Source organism: Perca flavescens, chromosome 20 (assembly GCF_004354835.1).
Source record: "Perca flavescens isolate YP-PL-M2 chromosome 20, PFLA_1.0, whole genome shotgun sequence".
Lineage (NCBI taxonomy): Eukaryota > Metazoa > Chordata > Actinopteri > Perciformes > Percidae > Perca > Perca flavescens.
Genome location: NC_041350.1, coordinates 23,192,359 through 23,216,620, shown reverse-complemented (window position 1 = coordinate 23,216,620; position 24,262 = coordinate 23,192,359). Strand labels below are relative to the sequence as shown.

At 41.8% G+C, this 24,262-nt stretch overlaps 1 protein-coding gene across 4 annotated transcripts in view; it reads right to left on the bottom strand.

The window, feature by feature from the left end:
* The window catches only part of plekhh1 (pleckstrin homology domain containing, family H (with MyTH4 domain) member 1), a 44,802-nt gene extending 20,954 nt beyond the window's left edge, over window positions 1–23,848 (bottom strand). The window contains exons 1-9 of one of the 4 annotated variants that reach the window (XM_028566785.1): window positions 23,598–23,848; window positions 18,949–19,140; window positions 6,290–6,352; window positions 4,051–4,200; window positions 3,868–3,951; window positions 2,882–2,963; window positions 2,496–2,678; window positions 1,212–1,963; window positions 332–410 (exon numbers count right to left, since the gene is read on the bottom strand). In XM_028566785.1, coding sequence (XP_028422586.1) covers window positions 332–410; window positions 1,212–1,963; window positions 2,496–2,678; window positions 2,882–2,963; window positions 3,868–3,951; window positions 4,051–4,200; window positions 6,290–6,352; window positions 18,949–19,101 — 1,546 coding nt within the window. In that variant the 5' untranslated portion in view covers window positions 19,102–19,140; window positions 23,598–23,848. Of the gene's footprint in view, window positions 1–331; window positions 411–1,211; window positions 1,964–2,495; window positions 2,679–2,881; window positions 2,964–3,867; window positions 3,952–4,050; window positions 4,201–6,289; window positions 6,353–8,666; window positions 8,783–9,739; window positions 9,793–18,948; window positions 19,141–23,597 lie in introns of those variants that run through there. The other 3 variants (XM_028566786.1, XM_028566787.1, XM_028566788.1) reach the window with 3 other exon arrangements.
* Window positions 23,849–24,262: the final 414 nt, after the last annotated feature.

Sequence of the window (24,262 nt, the reverse complement as noted above, 5' to 3'; positions counted from 1 at the left end):
CTGAAGAGGAGCCCACACCTTTGCAGGTGTGTGGAGCCTTGGGCCAGAGGAAGTGACATCAAAGGTGGAAATGACAGATCCAAACCAACCACACACCTCCACAGCAGCATTAGCAGCAGCTGAATGACATGCCACTTCACAGTAATGACTCATCTCCTACACCACCCAGGCTCATGCAGACAGACAGGCACACACACATGGTTAGACACTGCTTTACACATGAAAAACAGACTATAAATGGATTTTGAATGCCTCACTGTAGCAGAAAAGTGGATGTTAGTGAAGAAGAAGTGGATGGCTAGTTTCTTATTTCTGGCTGCGTGCGACTCACCTCGTCCCGGGCCCCTGGCTCCAGGACTGGCTTCTGATACTCTCATTCCTGACTTTGCCACAGCGTAGATCCGACTCTCCTGCAAAGGTCAACAAAGTCAGGAATATTGCTCTCACTTAAACATTCATTATAAAAACCGTCAGACAGTACAACACCTTGGCACTGAGAGTTTTGCAGAATACATCAATAAAGTAATAGTTTGACATAGTTTGACAAGTTCAATATATTATCTGTACGTTACACAGCCAGCAGCCGGTTAGCTTAGCTTAGCACAAAGACTGGAAACAGAGGAAAATAGCTAGCCTGGCGCTGTACAAAGGTAACACCTCTAAAGCTCACACGCTTACATGTTATATCTTGTTTGTCAGTGTAAGAGCAACAATTTCTAATTTTACGGTGGCTTATTTGTTGGACTATTTCTTGGCTGGGACCAGTAACTTCCTAGAGTCTCTGATGGCTGCCTAGCAATTGGTCCAAACAATAGTCCATAGACCAATAACCCACTGTAAAACGCTGAATTGTGGTTTTTACACATTTTGTGGTTTGTGTAATGGATTAAACAAACAAGATACAACATGTCAATTATGGGCTTTGGAGGTGCTGCTAGGCAGATCAGTTATTTTTGGACAGAGTCAGGCTAGCTGTTTCCAGGTGTTGTGCTAAACTAAGCTAAGCTAAGCGACTGCTGGTGGTACCGTACAGACAAGAGATCGATCTACTTATTTAACGCTCACAAGAAAGAAAACTCTAAGCCACAGTGACCGAAAAACAAAAAGATAATGGATCCAACTGAATTGCTCATGCTTGCAGGTAAGATTTTAACTGCATAAAACAAAACAAAATGTAAAAGGTGAATATATATAATGCTGGTCTCTCATACCCATGAAGGGAAGCGGTGTAAAGGAGGCGTTGGCGGTGGATCCAGCCGCTCCAGCTCCTCTGGAAATCCCACAAAGGAGACTCCATCCCGGTATGGCTCCTCTGATCCCAACCCCTCCACCACCCCGTCCATGCTGTCAGGAAGCCCGTCGTCAATGTCTGTTTCCTCCACAACCTGCGAGAAGGGCGAGGTGGTGGTGCCTGTGCTCTTGAGGGTGGAGGAAGTGGAGGATGGGGTCATGATGTCTATGTTAACGTTGAGGTGGTGGAGTCTGTCCAGGCTGGGCTGCGGCTGGCTGTAATGCTTCTTCACCAGCTGGATGCTGTCTCTGGGGGTGAGCGGAGTCCGTACTTTAGGTAGCGTCATGCTGGCGCCTGACTGGTGAAAAGAAGGATTGGGGAAGGGGTTGTTGGTGGAGGGGGAGCGCGACAGGAGCGGGCTTCTGGGTGATATTCTGAGGGACGACTCTGGGGAGCTCGATCCGTGGGCCATCTCGTAGGCTGAGGACGAAGACGAAGAGGAAGAGGATGAGTGAAGGCACTGAGAGCGGAACTTGCTGTTGAGCTCATCGGAGGAGTTGTCTCTGTCAGAGCCCCCTGCCTGACCCTCTGGGCCCACTGGGAGCTCTGGTCCACTGATGGAAACAGGGCTGCTGGGGCCCTCCCTGCTCCGAGCCTGAGAGACAGCATCGTGGGCTCCAAGGTCTCCGAAACAAATCAATTTACTGGACTGTTCAGGAGTCCTTTTCACATCTGAGGAGACAGATTATCAACATTTGAGAAAGTCTACATGCCATGGAGGAACTGATGGTACTCCAAGGAATACTTCACCAAAAATATGTGTTGATTCGTACGAGCAGCAGAGGTCTGGACAATAATCGTTTAACTGCTACATAACTAAATATGCATAAATAAATATATTTCAACAGAGATCTTGGGCTATGATGACATGAGAGGGCAACACGGAAGAAGTTTATTTAATGATGGAGGAACTAAAATCAGAGCATTAAGTACAGATGGATCAACGGAGGAAAAATGGGAAAAGTTAAAGTCTATGGGCAAATTGTGTGTTTTGACATTTTCTTTGCTGTAATTATGAGTAACTTGAGTAGCTTAAGACCTTTAAAGAGCCACTTTTAAGAGGACGTTTCTACTTATAAAATCAATTGTTGCGATGGCGTCTCACTCAAAGCAGCAGTTGATGATTAAATTAAAGAACACGCTCATTGCTTCAAAAAGCTTCCTACCACCTATCCCAAGATAATATGCATTAAGGGCAGCACACCTGTCGGCGAGGTCTTGGTATTAGAGGCGGCTCCCCGGGGACCTGCTTGTCTCCAGCTGTCATCTTGGGCAGGTGGTGTGCCGGGGCTGCTGGGAGGAAACTGCGGACTGCTGGGCACCAGGTGGGTATTCATTACAGGGGAGTTGGCAGGGGATCCAGAGGATGCAGGTTTCTCTAAGAGAGCTGGAGGAGAAAGACAACACCAGTAACTCACTCTCTTTCCCACAACAGATACATCATCACTTTACCTAAATTACCTTTTACTGTTAACAAAAAAAAGCTTTCAAAATACTGAAAATGTCCACAATATTATAAGCAAGGAATCCCAAAGCCCAAATAAACAGTGCACAATTATTTTTAACGCCATTGCTTCTGTTGGTATTCACCTTGTAGTTTTTCCTGCAGCAACATTATCTGTTCTGTCTGCTTCAGGTTGGCCATTTTTAGCTGCTGGTTCTCTTGCTCCATCTGCAACAAAGCACATATACTGTATATCTTCAACGACAACTTTTAGCAGCCATATACACAAATGTCTTACTGAAACCAATGAACTTTTATTTTAATTTTAAAGCTGATATTGTGATTATAATTTCCAAGTAAGTGCTAATGCCTCTTAACCCTTGTGTTGTCTTCTGAGTCAAAATCAACACTTTTTGTGATGGTTTGGTCTCTTTTTTCCAACACTTTTGGCGCCTTTTTCAATGTTTTTGGCGCTTTTTTTTACGTTTAACGCCTCTGTTCACTACTTTGTATAAACACCACTAACACCAACTTACTACCACTATAGTTTTACACTTATTTTTGGAATTCATGGTCAATTAAAAACCTAATTTATAGGAAACTATACCTAATTATTGAGTTAAAGAACCAGAAATTATGAATTATTTAGACTAATATTAAAGGAAGGATAATCACAGAAGGGTCAACGTTCAGTGAGGATACTGTTCCGAAACATTTACTTTTTTTTTCAGATGCTAAAAAATGTAATAAAACACCCAAAATTCAATGAAAGTAGAGATCCGATATTTTGTTGTACTCGCGAAGCGCGTTGTATGGGATCATCCATCCATGTTATTTTTGGGTAATTAAAATTAGGTAGTTAAAAAGAAACCCATTTTTCTGAGATAGACATTTTGAGAACGGGTCAAGTTTGACCCAAAGACAACACAAGGGTTAAATCGGCTTAATTACAGAGATACATGCATCATCATTGTTAAATAAGGATTTTTAAATTCTCTAACAGTATAAACAGCTGTAGATTAAACACTTTTAATCATAAGCGTGTCTTGTTGCCACAGTTGATGTCTCTGAGCAGTGTGAGGGCTTTCCCAGAGGCTCTTACTTGAGTGTATGTCTACATGTGTGAGCTTACCTCTTTAAGCTTGAAGGTGACCCAGTCTTTAATCTTGGCAGCCTTCTCCTCAATACTTTTTGCCTCCTGGGCTCTGACTAAGATCTGCAGCCAGAGAAAATGGGGTTTGTGAATTATTTCAACCTACATTTTATGAACATACATGGATATTTCTGTTCTTCATCTTGATGGCTCTGTCCGTACCTGTTTTTCCAGCTGCACCTCTAATTTCTTTATTACAGCATCTTTTTCTTGAACCTGATTGCTCAGGTCTTGATACTTTCTGTACAACGAGCTCTCTGATTCGCTGGTTTGTATGTCTGCAGACTTCAGCTTTTCTTCCATGACATGAATCTGAAATGTAATAATTAGAAGAGTGAATGCAAACAGCCAAAAGAAAGCTGAAATTTGCATTTGTGTAGTTTTGATGGGCAACAGACAAACCTACAGAAAACACTGAGGATACTTTTTGCCAACTCTGACAATAAAAAGCTTTCTAAGCCCTCAGGTATGGCTTGTTTTTAAAGAAAGGGCATTCAATCACCACCTACAGAAAACACCTGGAACGGCCAGTAATGACAGCAAATGGGAGAATAAACACAAGAGCAATAGAGACAGAGCAGGTGTGATTTGTACTGTAGGAAGTTTCTTATCCTTTTTTTAAAGTCCCATCAAAGGTCGACTCCTACTCAAAAACACAAAATTTAACTGTGTGACTTTATGGATCCCAATTTTAGGATTCCTTCTTACATTACTCAATGTTAAGAGCAGGAAAGTTTATTCTTGATCTTGAGTGCTGTAGTTTGACTAAAAATAAACTTAATTCAAGCTTCACAACCTTTCTTAGCACATGGATTGTTCTCAAATACAAACTGAGCAAAGTCTGTGAGTGAGTTAAATACACTGATTTAAGTCACCTGATTTCTTTGTCAAACCACTTAAAGCTATAGTGCGTAGTTTCTGTCGCCCTCATGAGGAATTCTAAGTAATGACAACAAAACTGTCTGAGCGTCCACATGATACAAGCCTTCCGTGATCGTGCACGTGCCCCACCCCTCCTCCACGCAGTCCCTTGTAGCCAAGGAGGTCACGGAGGATTAAAAAAACATGATGGACTCAGAAGAGGTCATTATCTTCACTCTAGTTTCTGTGCGGGAAAGTCACCGGATGCCACAATCTTCTGAACATAGCCATACTGAGAAATACAGAGAGAGTTGTGTGTAGCCTTAGTTAGCTTTGTAGCAACTTATTTTTTATTAAAATTTTTTATTGTCTTTATTATCATTATTATTGCAATTCAACATGAACATGACATGTTGTTCATTTCAAGGAGACATTCTTACATTGAACGTATTGACACCACTAACACCACCACTGTCTACAGACACTGCAGTATGGTTAACACTACTGCCTCATACATTACTTCCATACATATCCACATATGAAAAATAAAATATAAAGCTTGTCTCTACTCATTCTACTGGGAGTCAGGTAATGTGATTTGTTCCCTAACATAATCTAAGGAAGGTTCCCACATCTTATTGTACTTATTTGCTGATCCTTTCAAAGAGTATCTAACTCTTTCAAGTTTGAGAAAATAAAGGGCATCTTTGATCCAGCGTGTAAATGTTGGGGGTTTGCCGTCTTTCCATTTTATCAAAATCAGCCGTCTAGCGACAAGAGTAAGACACGCAATGCTATCAGATTCTGCCTTAGGTAGATGGCTTGACTCAGGTGTAATACCAACTAACCCAGTTACAGAGAATGGTGAGATTGATTGCAATTCATCTGACAATGGCTTGAATGTAACGGACATTCATTATATCAAAACGTTAACGCGCTAAAGCTCTAATGTGTTAAAAATAATGCAATACATTTATTTGTTGAGGGAGAGAAATGAGGCTGCGGCCTTGGCTTGTGTTTAATTATTATGGTATGTTTTTTACTTTTTAAAATGATAATTCTGGTTGATTAAAAACTTAGGTCTTATCTATGTAGTTTTGGTTATCATTTCTGTCAGTTATGAGGACACTGAAATTACCAAAGTAATTGTTAAGGTCTAATAACTTGACAAAAGTGCGACAACATATTCCAACCGGGCAAAAAAGCAAACACAAGCTGTTAGGTGTTAACACAGGTTGTTAACAAGCCAACCGTTTAGCCAGATGGTGGTAATATGGTGGATTATATACACATTACATTCATTTGCCAAATGCTTTAGTCCAAAGCGACTTACAAAAAGTGCATTCAAACTCAAAAGGAACAAGACCTAGACGTCATCAAACATTGGAAGTGCAACCCTCCAAAAAAACGCTAATAGCATGTTCAGAGAGCTTTGGTGTACAGTAAGTGCTTAGTGCTTTGACAAACAGTTGTGTGTAGCTGACCTATCCTTTAATATGTTACATGCTGTAAAGGCTATAGGATGAGAAGTCCTCTCTACCTGTTTCTCAGCACTCTCAGCCCGCTGGTCGGCCTCGGTCACCCTCTGCTCCAGCTCCTGCATCTGGAATAGAGACAACACAGGTTACAATGGTTTTGAATGCATCAATCATCAGCCAATTTTCAAGAGTTACATTTTAGAGTAAGAAAAAACACCTACAGCCAAGAACGACAGGTTCTGGCAAGACACATCCCATAACCTGCCACAAAAGGCCCTATTAGACAGTTAGACCACCAAGCCAGAAGTCTACGCAAACATACACCTACACATGCATGCAGACACTATTAATCCTTCATCAATCACTGCTGCCATAGGGAAGACATTTAAAAGATTCTTGTAGTGGGAATATTAAACAAACCAACTGTAGTCCTAATCAAGAAATCTTGCTGTAACAAATGGTTGAGAAAGAAAAATGAAAATTTGAATTTCGCAAGAAGGAAAGCATCAGCTGAGTCAGAGAGACAGAGAGAAGAAGCAGGACAAGATGATCTTCTGTAAAAATCAAATAATTGACTGTTTAACAAGGCAGACAGCAGAGAGGCCCTCAGTGGAGGCTGAACATCTTTCTACCGCCGGTCAAACAACAATTGGATAGAAGAATGCTACTATGCGTGTGTGCACAAGCTTGCGTCACCTTTTGTGCAAGCATGCATACTCATGCTTTCAAAGGCAAACACTGTCCATCCTGCAAGTATGCACACATCTGCAAGTACCCTCTCTCTCTCTCAACACACACACACACACACACACACACACACACACACACACACACACACACACACACACACACACACACACACACTACTTTTCAACCCAGGGCTCCCTTTTTTCTGAGTTCAGTGACCCAGGTGAAAGGAGAACAAACATACTAATGGATTCACTCTGCTTGCGAGATGCATTTGAATTCCTCGCGTCATCTTTGTTTCCCTTTCCCTTTGTTTCTTTTCTGTCTTTCCCCATTCTTGTAGCCTCCTTAAAAGGCCCCCTGATTCCCAGAATCCACCACTCACAACATTTTAACTTTCCTTGCAGCCAGATTAACACTCACTAAAGCCAGAGCGCATGTTGATGGTTAGTGGTTGAATGACTCCTCACCTCCGGGTCAAAAGCCTTCATCGTGAGTCAAAGTCTTCTTTACCGAGCTTGAGCCAAAGAGCAAACACAAATTTGTCCTCCATTCAAAAACAATACATAGGAGAGGAAGGCAAGCACTTTAGGTGAATTTAAAGTAAGTAAGAAGTCACAATGTAAAACAGATGTGAGAGATGGTCATCAGAAGAAGCCTTCAGACAGCCTAAAACGCTGCCACATCCAGTTTAAAGACAAGTTAGAGGTCAGGAGGTGGAGGTGGTTGGACCTCGACCTTACTGAGTTCACAGGAACAAATGGTTGGGGTAGCAGGAGTGAGAAGCTTCTAACAAAGTTAATGCAGGGAACAGCTTTAGCTTCACAACTGGGCTTCAAGTGGCTTCTTTTTGTGGGTAGAAAGAGGAGACTTATATATCAGTGGATAGCAACTGTTTTTAAGATGGTGCCACACAGCCCTATCAGATGAACTCAACACCACCTGTCACGTTCCAAATGATTTCATGTTGTTACAATATCATATATTCTTTTTTTAAGATTCTTTTTTGGGGTATTTTTTAGGCCTGTATTAGAAAGGACAGCTGCAGACAGGAAAATGGGGAGGGTGAGGGAGAACGACATGCAGCAAAAGCCCCCAGGCCAGAACCAAACCCTTGGCGGCTGCAGTAAGGACCAAGCCTCTGCACATGGGGCGCACGCCCAACCAGGTGAACCACCCATTCGCCCCACATTATTATCATACGTTCTTACATTAGTTTTCTTTGGTCAAGTTTGGATTTGTTCTAGTGGCAGAAGCCGGAAGTTTCAACCGTTTATCAGTTACTCTTAGCTCTTTCACCTGACAATCCAGTGCTGTTAGCGATCTTAACTGTTATCCATTAACATTAGCTAACTTTGATACATTACTTTGGTTTACTATTTGAACTGTGTATTATTTACTTTTAGCTGACTCTTTCAACCATTTATCCAATACTTTCAGCTATTAGTCAACTCTTTAAACCCTTCCTTTTTTTTAACTATTTCACCATTCATCCAATATTTATCTGTTTATTCCTGTTTACTAACTATTTTATCTAGTGATTTCAGCTACAGTAATGATTGAAACTGTGTAGTCATTAACATTACTTTTAGCAAACTTTTGTTTATCTATTTATTTTAGCAAACTCATTTGTATGAACTCTCAATTGCAGCAGGTACTGTAGTGTGCATTATGTTCCAGCTGAAACAATATGCAGATGTAATATTGTATAATGAAATGGGAATTTGTATGCCTTTAATGATTTCCACGTACCCCCTGGTGACTGCAGAAGTACCCTCTTTGGGTACAAGTACCCGTGTTTGGGAATCACTGTTACACATCATCTTTGCCTTGAGCTCCTACTCAGTCCGAGTGATCAAATGGGTGACCTGATGGTAACAAACAAAAATCAGATATGGATACAGACTGTGTAGGTTAGTGCTGTCAGGTTATCTCCCGGTCTGTCTCTATCAATGTAGTTTCTGCAAAGTCAAACTGTGGCGTGATTCGCTGAGCAGAACTATGCCTGCAATCCAGCATCTGTGAGACCACAGTGCAAGACAAGAGCTTCTGCTGCTGAGGGGGGGCTGAAAATGGATAAGATGGGAGTCATGTTTCGTAAAGCTTTGTGTTAGCAGTTTGAGTTGCATATATTGCCAGACTTTAGGGAAAAGTCTCATGATATTCTGTATTTTTTTTTTACTGTAAACAAATCCCATTAAAAGACTAAAAACAACAATGAATTGATATATATATATATATATATATATATATATATATATTTGGCTGCCGTAAATAACAGATAGAGCACCAAATCTGCAGCTAAAATAGTCCCAAACAAATTTACTCGTTTGAGTCATTTTTGCTAAAATCTACGGTGTCCACCTGGGAAATTATTTGGCCATCCTTAAAGATGAAAACGTACATTTGTGCCCTGTTTTTAAAGATGTAAATCTTCAGTAGGAACAGAGGGAGTCATAGACATCCTTGAAAGTAGGTAGAGAGACTAATGCATTGTTGGTTTTGGTCTTTTCATTTGATGTATTGACAATAACTAAAACATAGAATATAACCACCTTATAGGGCTGTACTATTATGGGAAAAAATCATAATCACGATTATTTAACATGATTACTCATTGACTTTTGGAAAGATGTTGCATTTTTTTAACTTAAAAAAAAGTGAAACAGTTAATGCACAAGACAAAATAAGAGTTTAATTGCCAAACGTAATGTGAAAAATAACAGTTTTTCTCAAATACATTGTTTTTGTGATTGTTAGAAGCCAAAATTGAAACTGCAATTAAAATTCAATTAACTGCACAGCCCTACCACCTTATCCTTTACTTTGTTTCTGCGTAGAGTTTTGCAGAATAATCTTGTGGGGACGCGGAGCATCGGCCTCCTCTGTCTTAGCATGGATTCCAGAGGGACTTGTTGTGTGCCTATGATAATATCCAGGGAGGTGGAGAGAAGATAACAGAAGGCTATAGATCATCTGCTTCTCAGACAGCTAACAGATCTGTCACAGCTAAATACCTGTTTACTGTTACTGACAGAAACTTACTGACCTGAGCTGATCCTATAGATCGGATTTTGCCGGTGGCTGATTATTTAAATCTGTCATTTTCATTTCATTTCATTTTCATTTTTTACTTATTAAACAGGAAAAGATTAAAGACAATCGGGCCTGACTCAGTGTAAAACAGATTTTCAGCAGGTTCCTGCTCTGCAGAACATAAACACCACATACACAACAAAAACTCCTAGACAGAAACAGTAACAAACACACAGACCAGGAGAATGAGCAACAGGGCAAAGCCATAAAGCTGACTTAATGGTCGCAGGTAAACCTCTCCATTAAATAGCGAGCAAATGTTAATTTAAATGATGTTATTGACGTTAAAGTTCTGATGTGCTGTGGAATGTCATTCCAGACTTTACTGAGCACATAGAAAAAAGAATGCTGTCCATAACAGTTTCTAAAAGCCAGTAAAGGCAAAAGTCCATTTGTAGCAGATCTCATAATGCGCTTGGACCTTGAACTGGGTTTTGGAACCAACTTAGACAGAGCAGCTACAGTGTGACCATTTAAAATTTGATAATACAGTTTTATCCCAAGGCTTAATTTATAATTCTCAAATGTCAAGGCATTACACAAAGATAGTGCAGTACAGCGGTGAGTCCATCCAGGAAGCCTAACATGTAGCTTATAGGCTTTGTTATAGAGTCTTATTACTGGTTCAAGAATCTGATTTGTTGTAAGTGACCAAACAGGTAAACAATACGACAAAGTGGACATAATGATGGCATGAAGATAAGTCTTTGAGACAGAGAGCAGCAAAATGGTCTAATTTTACTATAAACAAATAACTTTTGGTTTAACTTTCTGGTTAAGGTTCGGACATGCTCACAATAAGTAAGATGTGAGTCAAGAGAGACTCCAAGATACTTATAAGTGGATTAGAGGTGGACGATATATCGTTTAGACGATAATATCCAAATTGTTGTCTGGACAATATGCAAAATTGGGATATTGAATATTTCATAATTTGTACAATCCGACCCCCCAAACATGAAAAGAGCTGAAGGAAGTTAAAGAGAAAACAAATAACGCACACTATAACCTTCTAAACAATTATATGTAGCGATTTTAGGGTTTGTTTGACTGTATTTTTTGTACAAAATCACGATCGTTCCGCACGAGAGTAAGCTGCTACTAGTTCTTACCTGTGCGTTATGACGTTCACTCATGTCAACAAAGATGGCGGTGCGCGATTGACCAGCGGCTCTCCTGTCGGTGTATATTTATACAAGTACGTACAGCCACACTGCACTAATCAATACAGGACCACGATATAACACAGCCGTTACGAGAGCCTTCCAGGCAGCTCATAACATCCCGGAGGACATAGCCTGACCGAGCCCTCCAGGTTGTTGTTGGCGCTAGCACGGCGAGCTAGCTATCTACCGGCAGAATGAGAAAATAACTCCGGCACGACCAGAGGCGGAGGACTGCATTTTTGTGCACAATGAATGGAGTACCAACTGCAGGATCGTTGCCCAGCACGGCTCACCTGACCTGGGGCCCTGTCGGTAATATACTGACCATTGTATTTACTCCGAAAACAGCACACTGCTGTCTACATAGCCCCCGATGCTAACGTTAGCAAAAGTTTGGTTCACTGCTAACCATAGTGAACAAACTGCAGCGCGATGGATACGGGATACAGGGGACTTAAAGTCTGTACTCCCCAGCTTTTTCCAGCATATAGATTGTGTTACTAGAGGGAAGAACACACTAGACCATGTATACTCTAACATCAAGAAAGCACAGAGAACTGCACCTCTCCCTCACCTGGGCCAGTCAGATCACATCCAACTCCTGATCCCAGCATAAATCCCGGTCAGAAGGACTATACAGCCAAGTAGAAGGACTATCAGAACCTGGTCTGACCCGGCCCTGTCCCAGCTCCAAGACTGCTTACAATAAGGACATGGTTGTGTGCAATATGTTACAGAACAGAGCCCTTTGTTTATTGTTATGATTTCATCTTGCTTTTACATTTTCCCAAGAGAACCACCAAAATAGCCTCCGAACAGGGCTTCTTTTAACTTCTAGAAGGATTTCAAAAATATCGTCTGAATATCGAGATAATGAAAAAAAATATCGAGATATTCATTTTTGTCAATATCTCCCACCCCTAAAGTGGATACAACTGAAAGTTTTTGATTAGAAAACATGATGGGATTGGATATGGATAAATGTCTCAGAGATGAATGGAAGTACATGCATTCTGTTTTCTTGATATTAAGTGTTAAATGATTCTCTTGCAACCAGTTATGTAAATACTGGAGATCTGTGTTAAGTTTGTGATTAATTGTATCAATATTTGAGCCAGAAAAATTCATTTAGTAGAGAAGGTGGTTTCACTGTGAAATCCGTTCACTGAGTGCTTCACTTGCCTTTTAGCTTTAAACATTAACCCTTGTGCGCAGTTGACGGTTGATTATGATTCCAGCTCAATCATTAAATGTTAAAAAAAACTCCTGTACAAGAGGAGTAGGGGGGTGGACAGATAAGGGAAAAGAGGAATAAGACACTGATTGAGAGAGTAAAATAAAGGTTTCACACACTTAATAAAGGCATCACGCAGTGTGGATACTATGTGGGACATCAACACTTAAATACTATACGCCAACAAGTAATGTATAATGCTCTGATGACAATATTGCCTCAGTGGTTTTCTATTAAATCCACTTTAATCATTAAAGGTCCAGTGTGTAACGTGTTTAGTTGTTGATTATCAAAATCTGTGTTGCCCGTTCACAAACTTGTCCTTTTTCATGAATATTTACCTCCACCATCAATTCCAAGTATTCCTTTTGGCTTGAAATTTTACATTTGTACTCAGTTATGACACAATCGTTAGCCTATTTTTACAAAAACGTCTGCTACGGAGCCATAACATGAGGTACAAGGTAATGGAGCCTTTTATACAATGTCGACAATGGACAAATAAAGTCTTTAACCCTCGTATTATGTTAAGGGTCAATTTGACCCATTTGTGTTTTTGTGTTGACCAAAATACTGGTTAACCTATCTTTTTCTTCATGAAATTGTATGACATTTCCTCATTTAGGGTCATGAACTTGTTCATAAAATCTGGACACACTGATGTGTAGTGGAATGTCTGTTCAGAGTTTGTATACAAAGATGATGTTGCGGGTCATTTTGACCCGGAGACTTTCAACACCCATTTAGAACCAGGTGTGTGTGTGTGTGTGTTTGTTGTGTGTGTGTGTGTGTGTGTGTGTGTGTGTGTGTGTGTGTGTGTGTGGGTGTAAAGGAGGAGGAGCTTTCTCGCGCTTGTCCTCTTCTCTGTTGTAATGTCATCTCTTTGACACGCACACTACAAAATGAGCTCCAAAAGGTTTGCAACTGAAGAAGTTTTAGCACAGATTTTTGATGGTAATAGTGATGTAGAGGAAGATGTTTCAGAGTCAGAGGATCTTTCAGAGACCGAGAACAATGCTATTGACGATCCGGATTGTGAATTTTCCTATGATGAAGAGGATTCAGGGGACTAGTCGGGTGTAGTCTCTACATTAGCTGAAAACAATGGGCAGCAATCATCCTCAACATGGACAGCTAAAGATGGTAACATAAAATGGTCAACATCACCACATAGACTGACTGACTGTCATCAAAATGACTCCAAGCCCCACAAGATTTTCTGCCACACTAGTTGATGATATTCAATTACCATTTCATCTCTTCATATCCCAACCAACAGATAGGATCATAGTGGACATTACCAACTTGTAGGGGAGGTGTGTATTTCAAGAGAAATGGAAGCCACTGGATCAGATGGACTTGCATGCATACGCTGAAATTCTAGTCCTGCTGCGTCTGCAGCATCCACCCATGCTCTGCAGCGCCACGTTACATCTCGCAACACCCTGCTGTGATGTTCATACGCACAGAGTAGTCAGGATCCGGTATTGGAAACTGCACTACTCAGTATGACACGATGTGCCCTGCTATGACATGAACTTCCATGACTACCTCGAAGTCACTGCTCCATTATCTCTATTGTGACTATTATTTGCCACTGTTCATCACATAGCAACCGGCCCCGTCAGACACCGCCTACCGAGAGTCTGGGTCTGCCGAGGTTTCTTCCTAAAAGGGAGTTTTTCCTCGCCACTGTCGCAACAGCCACTGATAATGCTTGCTCTTGGGGGAATTACTGTAATTGTTGGGGTTTTGGAATTTATAGAGTGTGGTCTAGACCTATTCTATCTGTAAAGTGTCTCGAGATAACTTTTGTTATGATTTGATACTATAAATCAAATTGAATTGAATTAAATTGAATAGTATTAGCTGGAGTGTACAAGTCAAAGGGAGAAGCAAGTGCCAGTCTGTGGAATGACGAGAGTGGAAGGCCAATATTTCTAACAACAACGTCTTTGGAGTCAATTCATACGAAAGCTTGGGTGTTCCACAACACTAGAGCTGGTCGACGTGAAAGAGACAAACTAGCTGAGATCAGAGATGTATGGGATAAATGGGTCAAAATTGTACCTGTCTTGTACAATACTGGTCCCCATGTCACTGTAGACGAATGCCTTGTTCCATTCAGGGGGCGCTGTCCCTTCTGACAGTACATGCCCAACAAGCCTGCCAAGTTTGGCATCAAAATATGGGCATCCTAGGATGCCAAATCTAGCTATGCATGGAATATGCAAGTGTATACCGGAAATATTTTCACTAAATAATTGGTAAAAACAGTTTTGGGGGAAAAAATGTTTGTGATGAGGAAAAAAAGTTTGTTTTGAGTGTATTTACACTGTACGGGTCATTTTGACCCGTAACATCATTAATGTAATTTTTTTTCAACATAATAAGAGGGTTAAACGCTTCAGATGTAAAGTTATTCGCTGTGAAAGTGACGTCAAAATGAATGGCAGTCAATGGGATGCTAACGTCGGGTGATCGTTTGGTAGCATCAAAATGGCGCCATAGGACCTACTGGTTGTTGACAGACGCTTACCCTCTTGGAGAAACCTGATGAAGTAGTCATACAAAAATGACCAAGAACCCTCACAGGGTGTAATGCAGGCTACAAAAAAGCTAGCATAAAAACAGACTGATCCAAACAAATCCTCTCATTAAAATAAATGTTTATACACTCTTACGTGAACCTGGTGGCCTTTCTGCACTGGTCTGAACCAAACAACAGTGTTTTGTTCCTAAAAGCCACTTAAGGCTTATGAAGGAGATTCATCTAATTTGTCCAGAATTAGATTATCCGAGTAATGAAAGTAAACCTTGAAGTGGGAATATCACCCAATTTAGAAATTCCACTGACTACGGTATTTCTATATTGTGGGACAGCCTAAAGAGATTTGAAATGCTAAACCAAACTTTCTGGATACATTTCCTCAATGTACTTTGACAGCAAGCCTCTTCTCTTGTAGGCCATTCCCTGTCAATGCTTGATTCATTAGTTACTGTATTCTGGATGTTTTGATTTGTACAAAAACATGTCCAGTATTGTGACAATAATGTTTTCATTATAAAGTGTCACTTCTGCCCCAGAAAATAACCTTTATCCTCTCCCAGTCGCTTCCACTTCTTTCTGTATGGAGAGGTTTCTGTTTTTATGGTCCACCAGCTGTCGATTGCACTTTCCTAATCCACAGTGAATCCTCTTCAATGGAGTACTCGCCCTGTTAAACTCCTCACAAGTCAAATGGGGCATCTCCTTCTCCCTCTTCTCCCTCGCTCATAGTCAGCCTGTGGGGATAAATGCCATGTCACAGGCAACCATGTCAACTTTTTCTTTTTTTCATGTTTTTCCATACCAAAGTGGGTCAATGCGTAAAACACTCCTAACTTGGCAAAAGAGGAGATGAAGAGCGTGAAGCAGACTTTCCAAACAGTAATAACATGACGGCATGGTAGTCACTCAGCACCCCCCACCCCCCCCCCCAAAAAAAAAGACTCACAAAGACACACTCAGCAGCACGGGCCTCCACTTTAACCATGCTTAGCACTCTGTGTGCGTGTGTGTGTTTATGAGAATAGGAGTGAAAGAAAAAGTAAGAGATTAATTAGTCTATTTTCTTGGCAACATGCCCAAAAAGAACATTTAACAATAAATACTGTGTATGCTCGGTATTAACTGGACAGTTATTAGTCCATTTTCAGAAAGCTTTAACTCTCTTCTATTCTTGGCATCATGGCTGAAATGGACAGCTAACATGTAGCTATGTAAAAAGAGTACTCTGGACATAAATGTGTATGTGGGTGCCACTTGTTAATAAAGCAAGGCAAGTTGCAACAAATGTCTTTATTAGCATGTTAAGGGATAAGGCTGGCATTATTCTGTATTTTCCTTACTGTCAAAAGAATCCCACAAAAAGACCGAAACCAACACTACGTTGATCATCCCACCGATCATTACATGCTGACTTCCATACTCCGTCGGTCTGTGGCACTAAAGCCCCATGCCCTTTATGTCATACTGAAGACGTAAACCTTTAAAAACAGCTCACAAATATATACTTTCATTGAAAAAAGTCTGAGTAAGTTAGGTGCTTTAGTTTTCGGCAAATCTTACTCAAAAAAATAGTTCATTTGTTGGGGACTATTTTCCTGCCGCAGATCCATTCACATTTGGTGCTCTAGTATCATTTAGCACTAAAACAATGTATGTAGGACTGATCTAAAATAAACTAAATTCCTCATGTTCATTAGCCTGATAATCAGACTCAATTGCCATATTTTTACACTTCTTTCATATGCGTAATTTCAAACTAATCAATCAATACCGAGTGATGTATCCATCCCACATATGTCATTTTCCGTCATCGGTAGCGGTTACTAAAGGAGCAGTTCACAGTCAGAGTTGCTATTTTGACTTAGTTATAATAATTGCTAGTAACAGCAGTCAATAAGCACAACACCCAAACCTATTTGAGTTGCTGAACAAATGGGAGTTGTGGGCGATGATTTAGAGAGCTGGCACCAGGCTACATGTTCATCATAAGGAAGGAAAAGTCACCCAGTGCAACAAGTGTGGCCCACTGATGTGTTTTTAATAGATGTTGGACAACAATGGAGCTCTAAAGCACAATGGAATTACAGGCTTTTGCTATACAGACAATACTTGTTTGTAGGATCAATTACATTTAATGGGACTGTTTAAAATAAGAAAATATACTTTATCACAAGACCTATAAATTGTGTGGTTTATGTTTTTTGAATCAGTAATAAGCTAGAAGAACTATTAATGTAGGTTGCCAACTTGTAAACAATCCCTTTGGCTGGTGTAGAATCTCCTCCAAGATTATTGTGGTGGAAGACTTCTTTATTAAAGATTTTCTCACAGTTATAAATGTTAGTTAGTGTGAGTGTGTGTGTGTGTGTGTGTGTGTGTGTGTGTGTGTGTGTGTGTGTGTGTGTGTGTGTGTGTGTGTGTTGGATGGGCTCTCACGGACGAGCTGGAGGTCTGACAGAACCTGACAGAGGACACAGCAGGGAGTCGTCCTGCTCTTATCACAAACATGTTTGGCCTGTAAACATCCTGCTGACTGACTGGATGAACCACTCTCACACTCCAGAGTTAGAGATACAGAAAGCAAAGCGCTGTGACACTCCAAACACAAGCAGCTCCGGACTATTGGAGTCTAAAAAGAACAGCCACTTGTAAAGCTACAAAGAAAAAATCAAGACAGGAGAAGTGTTTTTCTGCTACTACACTCACTCCTCCTCCGTCTAATCCAAACACTTGCGCTCTTTTTCCAACAAATCTTCAGAACAGAGCTGAATCTCCAGACGACAGCTCATTGCTTTCTAAAGTGTCTAAGTAGTTAGGCTTTACAACAGCCACAACTTTGCAAGCCTTTGGCCAGCGGCTGGCGGTTATTTCCCCCCAACTTGAGGGGAAGCACCAGAAGTGATGAATTCAATGTTAAATATTCATCTTGGCTGAAACTGAAGCCAACCTCTGATGACACAGAATGAGTGGAGCAAATGTTTACTAAATAAGATGAGTAATCCCATCTGTCTTTACGCACACGCATAAACACACAGTCATCCACACCTGTATTTCTAACTGATTCACATGCTTTAATAGTCTCCTTGCGCTTAAAACACTTAAAAACACTGCCAGAAAAAAAAGAAGAAGAAGATGAGGCAGTGAGATCTGGACAGTGTTTAGTCAGAATAACTTGTGGCATGGATTATACTGCAGATCAGAGTGGCATGACTCATTTCCACAGTAGTACGGCAGTTTAAACAGCCACAGATTTAGTTCATTTTACATTATTTATGCCAACTCAGAGTCAGGTACAATCATTAGCTAGTTTAAGATGAACAAAACAGGCAAAATCTTACTAAAACTCTCATCTTTTTGAACCTCCTATCCCATCATGTGTTGATGTGATGATGATAAATGATAATTTACAGTTTACAATTTACAATTTACAGGCCAAACTTTGTTCCAACTCTCAGCTACAGTCTCCAGCTCTTGGTAAGGAGGCAAAGGATGAGATCGCAAGCACAATTTACATATATCTTAGACAAACTATATTTCCCATCTGTCTCGGGAATGCCGCGTTCCCCCAGGAGGAGCTGGAGGTACTTTCTGAGTGAAAATGACATATATGCTGCTCTTCTTACACTCAGACTTTACAGTTGCTGAGGTAAGTTATAAACTACTCTCATCAGGACTGGGTTGCTCCAGGTATTCATAAATCCATTACTAAGTTTCAAACTAGTAATCAACTATGGGGTGCCCTCGTGGTTCAGAGTCTAAAGTGCAGTTCAGGGGCTAAACTTTAGACCACAGCCTCACAAGCTTCAGTTTTAGGGCTAGCGATATATTTAACGTTACTTTTTAGTTTTGTTAGTTATGCCCGCTCATTTAGTTTGCTACACAACAGTTACGCCTGGCAGCCTCTAGATGCAAATATTTAGTACCACGTTTGAACTTGCAGAGCATCCGCTTGCTCTAGTAACCATACGTGATGATTTTCTCTCTTACCTTCTCTGCCAGCAGCTCGCGGATTTTCCCCGCCTGGAGCCGGAACCTCAGCAGCTGCATCTCCAGAGCAATGCAGCGTTTCTGCCAATCCACACTGGCCACTCTGACAGCTCCTGACCCGCCGCCGCCGCCGCTCTCCAGCACGTCGGCCATGGCGAGGATTCAGAGCTCTGCCTCTGGACTCAGACTGTACTGAAAGACAATAAACACACGCCCATTCCTATATGGTTCGTCTGATTTGAGTTTGCTGTGAAAACGCTGTGAAACTATGAACTTTGTCATATTTAACTTGAATCTAAATCTCTTTCTGTCCACAATAATACGGCAGAAAAAGTATCAGCCCACACAGGATACACAAATAATCCTGGGAAGGTATTTCTTCAACTAGTCCAGCTCCTGTTTTCATTTACAGAAGAAAAAAAAAAATTGATTCAACCTCTATAAATGCTCTTCGCTGACCACACTTCCCATGATTCACTGAGGGAAATGTGAGTAAAGCAACGATGAGTCCACACTGACACGAGTTTAATGAAAGCTTCCTCTCACTCTCTATACTGCTCTGTGACATGTACTGTAACCCCAAAGAAACATACACAGAGTCACGTGGTCTGTAGGCAGAAACACACAGTTTAGAGAGATCGCCACAGACGGAATCTTTCTTTCCTTTTCGTCCACAGTCCCTCCACATGCCCACACACACTGAACAAAACCTCAGCAGGGAGGCTCTGTGTCAGTGGGGGAGTTGGGTTCATGCGTGCCGGCTCCCAGGCTTGCCAGCAACAAAGCAGGTCAGCGCTCTGCTTTTTAGCCAAATTACCTACTAACCCAATCTCCTGGTCCCCCCCACCCACCCCCCAACAACTCCCTAGCCATGCAATCCCTTCTTAATTACAAGGCAAGAGTGAAACGGGATCCTGCGCAGCACAATAGTGTCTTTCTGCATGACAGTCCCATCACAGCTAGAGAGGGGGGCCGTCAGCTCGCCTCGGCAAAGAAAGGAGGAAAGAATGTGTGAGAATGAATGGGCAGGGTGCTGAATGTGGGAAACTGGGGCACTGAGGTTATTTTTACCTGAGGAGGATTGACTAGTGGCTATTTTTCTCTGGGCAGATACTCATTCACAAAGGTGAACTCAATAAAAGTCTGATTATCTTGAGGTAAAAGTAGCCATAACAATCGGCTTTAGGGTTATAAATCCCAAGAGCCCGGTGACGTGTGAGATTTTGCATTTCATTAAGTAAGAAAGTAGGTAAGTTTAAAAGAAGTTTTAAAAGTGAAGCAGTATTCAGACAGACTGACTAAAAGTGCCGCCAGACACTGTCAGCAGAACAGCAGACGTTCAAAGTCCAGTAACTATAACTGCGCCATGGCACTCCCTACAATTAGCATGCTCAAAAATACAGGCTTAGCAAACAAATTACAGAAGTCATGCATGTGGAGGTTTCGCCAGCCGACCGCTGTGCCCAGGCTAAACAGTCAAGGTTCATCTACCGACGTCTCACACTCCCTCTCCAGGGCAGACTGGAGGGTATGAAGGTTAAGTAAAGCAAGCCGCCGGCGTGGGGAAGAGGGGAAGTCAGGCCGCTTGAATAAGCCGTGCTGGGCCACACTGGGGCAACCAAGGACAGACGAGTCCAGGCCCTCCTCCAGGAGCTCAAACCATTTAATGGTTAAACACTCTCAGCACTGCCATGCCAATTCTCCCCGGAACGATTCCTTTAGCACTCCCTTCTTGTTGGACATAAGGGTTTCAGTTCATGCCAACCGGTGCTAGGAACCAAACTGAATAAACAGCAAGGGTAAAGTTAAACTTTCTACTGAGCAGAATGAGGAATGAAGGCAACGAAAGGTTACAAAAGGCCAGAACTCCTCTCTGCATCGGTGTGCATTAGGATAAAATCAACCCCACATCACCGGCCTGTCACAAATGAGCTCATTTTCACTGTTTGTGTGTGTGTGTGGGAGTAATGTAGCTTTTGTTGCAGCTAACATTTAAACTGGAGTCATTTTCTCCTTTTGCATGAGCATAACCCTCCATTGTGGGATGTAGCATAGAAACTCAGAAGACAATTTTCCACTGAGTCTACTGCTATGTATGATAATAATTCTCTCTTGCAGTATCTCCTCTGTCTGACACATTATGCCAAGGCTGGAAATATGCTGGTGGGAGAAAAAAAAAAAAAGCCAAGACAACAAAAACAAGCTTTCCAGGATCTGCATGGTAGATCCACGTTTGGTAACACTAAGGCCACCCAGAGTGTGGGGTGCACGGGGGAGCCGAAGCCCAGAATGGTGAGTCCTCTCCTGGATGCAGACAGACACAAAGGCCCTGGGAGCTTCTCTACTTCTATGTAGCTGTGAGAACTTGCACGCAGCCGCGGCCAGAGCAAACACTGGGGAGGACGACTGAATGGAAACGCCACCGCAACGATCCCAGCAGGATCGTTTCTACGCCTGCCATCACCGACAACTGCTTTCCATTGACTACACAGACAGTTAAATTGTATTATTTCTCAGACTGAGTGAGATTTGATATCTAGCGAGAAGAGTTTTTATTCAAAATATGGAAGCTATCAGAGATCGTTATAAAATCATTTGGATGGGACGGTGTGCGGCGTTTTGGTCTGTCTGTCTGTCGCAAAAGCGGATTGTTTGACTGCACCTTTACTCCGAGGATGCAAGGAGCACAAGTACTCTCATGTCAGTCCTTCCATTGAATACAACCTCCTTAATCACCATGTATTCAAACACACACTCCCAGGCCAGTCGTAACTCTTCAGCGCTTGCTTACCAGAGCTCAGACACAGATGGAGATACACACTGAAATAGATTGGAAACAGACACATGAGTGCGCACACACAAACACACACTGACACACTGCTGAGCATGCAGCTGCGGTGATGTAAGTGATTAGGTGGTTCAGTGATATCATCCCCACCAGACATTTCAAATCCCCGTTGTTGTTGTCTCTGCCGAGGTCCAACTTGGCTTTCCCATGTTTTGGTATCCCTCCACCCCATCAAATAAAAGACTCCCATCAAACAGCACAGGAGCGTGTGTGCGTGTGTGTGTGCTTGTGTGCGTGTGTGTGCGTGTGTGCAAATCTGGGTCAGTTGCTGCAGATTCGTGTCAGCGTGGCAGATCTCTGTGTACCAAAGCAGACAAAGACAAATTATCGAAGAGCTCAAGGAGTCAAGTATGGGTGTGTTAAATATTGCCTTATCTTCTCCCTGGCGACCCCATATGTTTAACAAAGGGGACCTCTGTTGACTCCCATCCAGTCAAGTAGGCCTCACACTTTTGTTTAAATTAGAGCCTCGCTATTATGGTACAGCTGGGATGTAGTCCTATAAATAAGGGGGGGAATCTCCAAAGCAGCTACACATTTCTTAACCTTTGACCCTTTTCTTAGAAACGTTGAGGTTTATGTTATGTGGTGCAAAAGGAGAATGTTTTCAAACTTTATAAATAACAGCGTTTGCCCTACTTTTTATTATCTTGTAATAATTAAAAAAAAAATTTCAACTGAGCAGTTACTCAAATCAGACATTTAAAGCACTGCAGAGGCCAATGCTTCAGTCTTCAGCCTACTTTTTAAAATCATGAATACACCCCATGTTAATCCTCCTGCCATTTATCATCTTATCGGTCTTGTCTTACTCCTCTTTCTAGCTAGCCTCACCTCTCCTCCTCCCAACATCTCTCACTTTCCATCCTCCTGCGCTTCTTCTCCTCTGCTCCTGCAGCACCTTTCCCACCCTCCTCTTCCCTCCTTCCCTCTTCCCTTCCTCCACATCCTCTCCTCCAACCTTTGCCAGCAAGCAAACCTGCAGCTCTCTTCCAGCTCAGGTTAATGACAGGCCTCGGCAAACTGACCACAATCATCACAATTATCAGTCTTAGCCTTAAGTACAGGCCATGACATTCTTTTGCGCTGAGGTGTAAACATCTACCTCTGCAGCTCTCCTGCACACACACACACACACACACACACACACACACACACACACACAGAGCACTGTGGGTGTGGGGCATGGAGAAAGGCTCTGTTTGCATGAGTTATAGTAAGAGACAGCTATAACCATACCTTGTGAGACTAGAATATATCTTGTGTTCGTGTTTTAGCGTGGGAAGGTGTTCAGTAACAGCTATGCTGCAGGGGTCAGATTGATGTATGGAGCAGTATCTCTCCAGATGCACATAATGATGAGAAGAACATGCATGTGTGCACAGTTTCCTCTAAAGTCATGCAAATGACAATGAAAACAAGAAAACGTAGGCCTACCTTTGGTCTGGATTAACATATATAGGCTACTTAATATAGCCTAGCCTGAATACGTGTTTTAGAGCTACCTCAAGGCAAAATTTTGTCCAAAAAAGGCCACAAGGAACAGGTGTGCCAGACGCGCACGGAGTAGAATAGTAGCAACCGTAAAACCGTTGGTCAGCAAAAAAAAAAAAAAAAGACTTCAAACAAGCTTCAGACATCTCTCAAAATACTTAACTGCAGTTGCGGCTTTTGTCCCAACCAACCTCGTGTGTCTTGGTTAAATGTGTCCCTTGGTATCTGCATTAAAAGCAGTGTGTGATATGGAAGAAGCTAAAGAGATAATTCGGTTCTATAGCGGAGTCCTTCACAGCTACTTTACCTTGTGACTTTGTTGTCTCTCTCCCCCTTCAGTCGGCTTCCCCCGCTCACGGACACATTACCCTGTAATTCGTCGCAATTCGGCTCATAACTTCTTCACTTCGACTTTCTCCCCGCTCTCATTCCTCATTCATTTCTTTTTTCAGTGGTTCATGTCTTGTGTCGTAGGCTACCCCGTCCCGCTGCTGCTGCTGCTGCTGCTGCTGCTGCCGCTTGTCCTTTGCTTTTCTCTGGAGCGCAGACTTCAGTGGGACTTCACTCTGAGCTCCATTCAACAGACTCATCCCATATTCCTTTAAAGGGCCCAATGCAGGATCAAATTTCTCCAGGAGTCAGGCCCCCCTTGTGTGCAGGAGCTGCTCAGGATATTGCATTAGGCTGCTTGAGTTTTTCTTTTTTCTTTCAGGATGTAAACACAGAAGATTTCTTTGAGCTGAAGAAAAAAAGTCTGTTGCCCCAATAGCCTTAAACAAAAACAGAACCACAGTTCATTGCTATTTTATATTCTTGTACTTAGACTTCATATTATGAACATTTGCAAATACTCAATATTTTGCACATTCCTGCACAACAATGTATGTGTGTTTCTTCCACTTTAAAAAAATATATAAAAAAGATATATATTTTTACTATTTCTAAAAAAACAAGACGAATGCCTTGTACAGT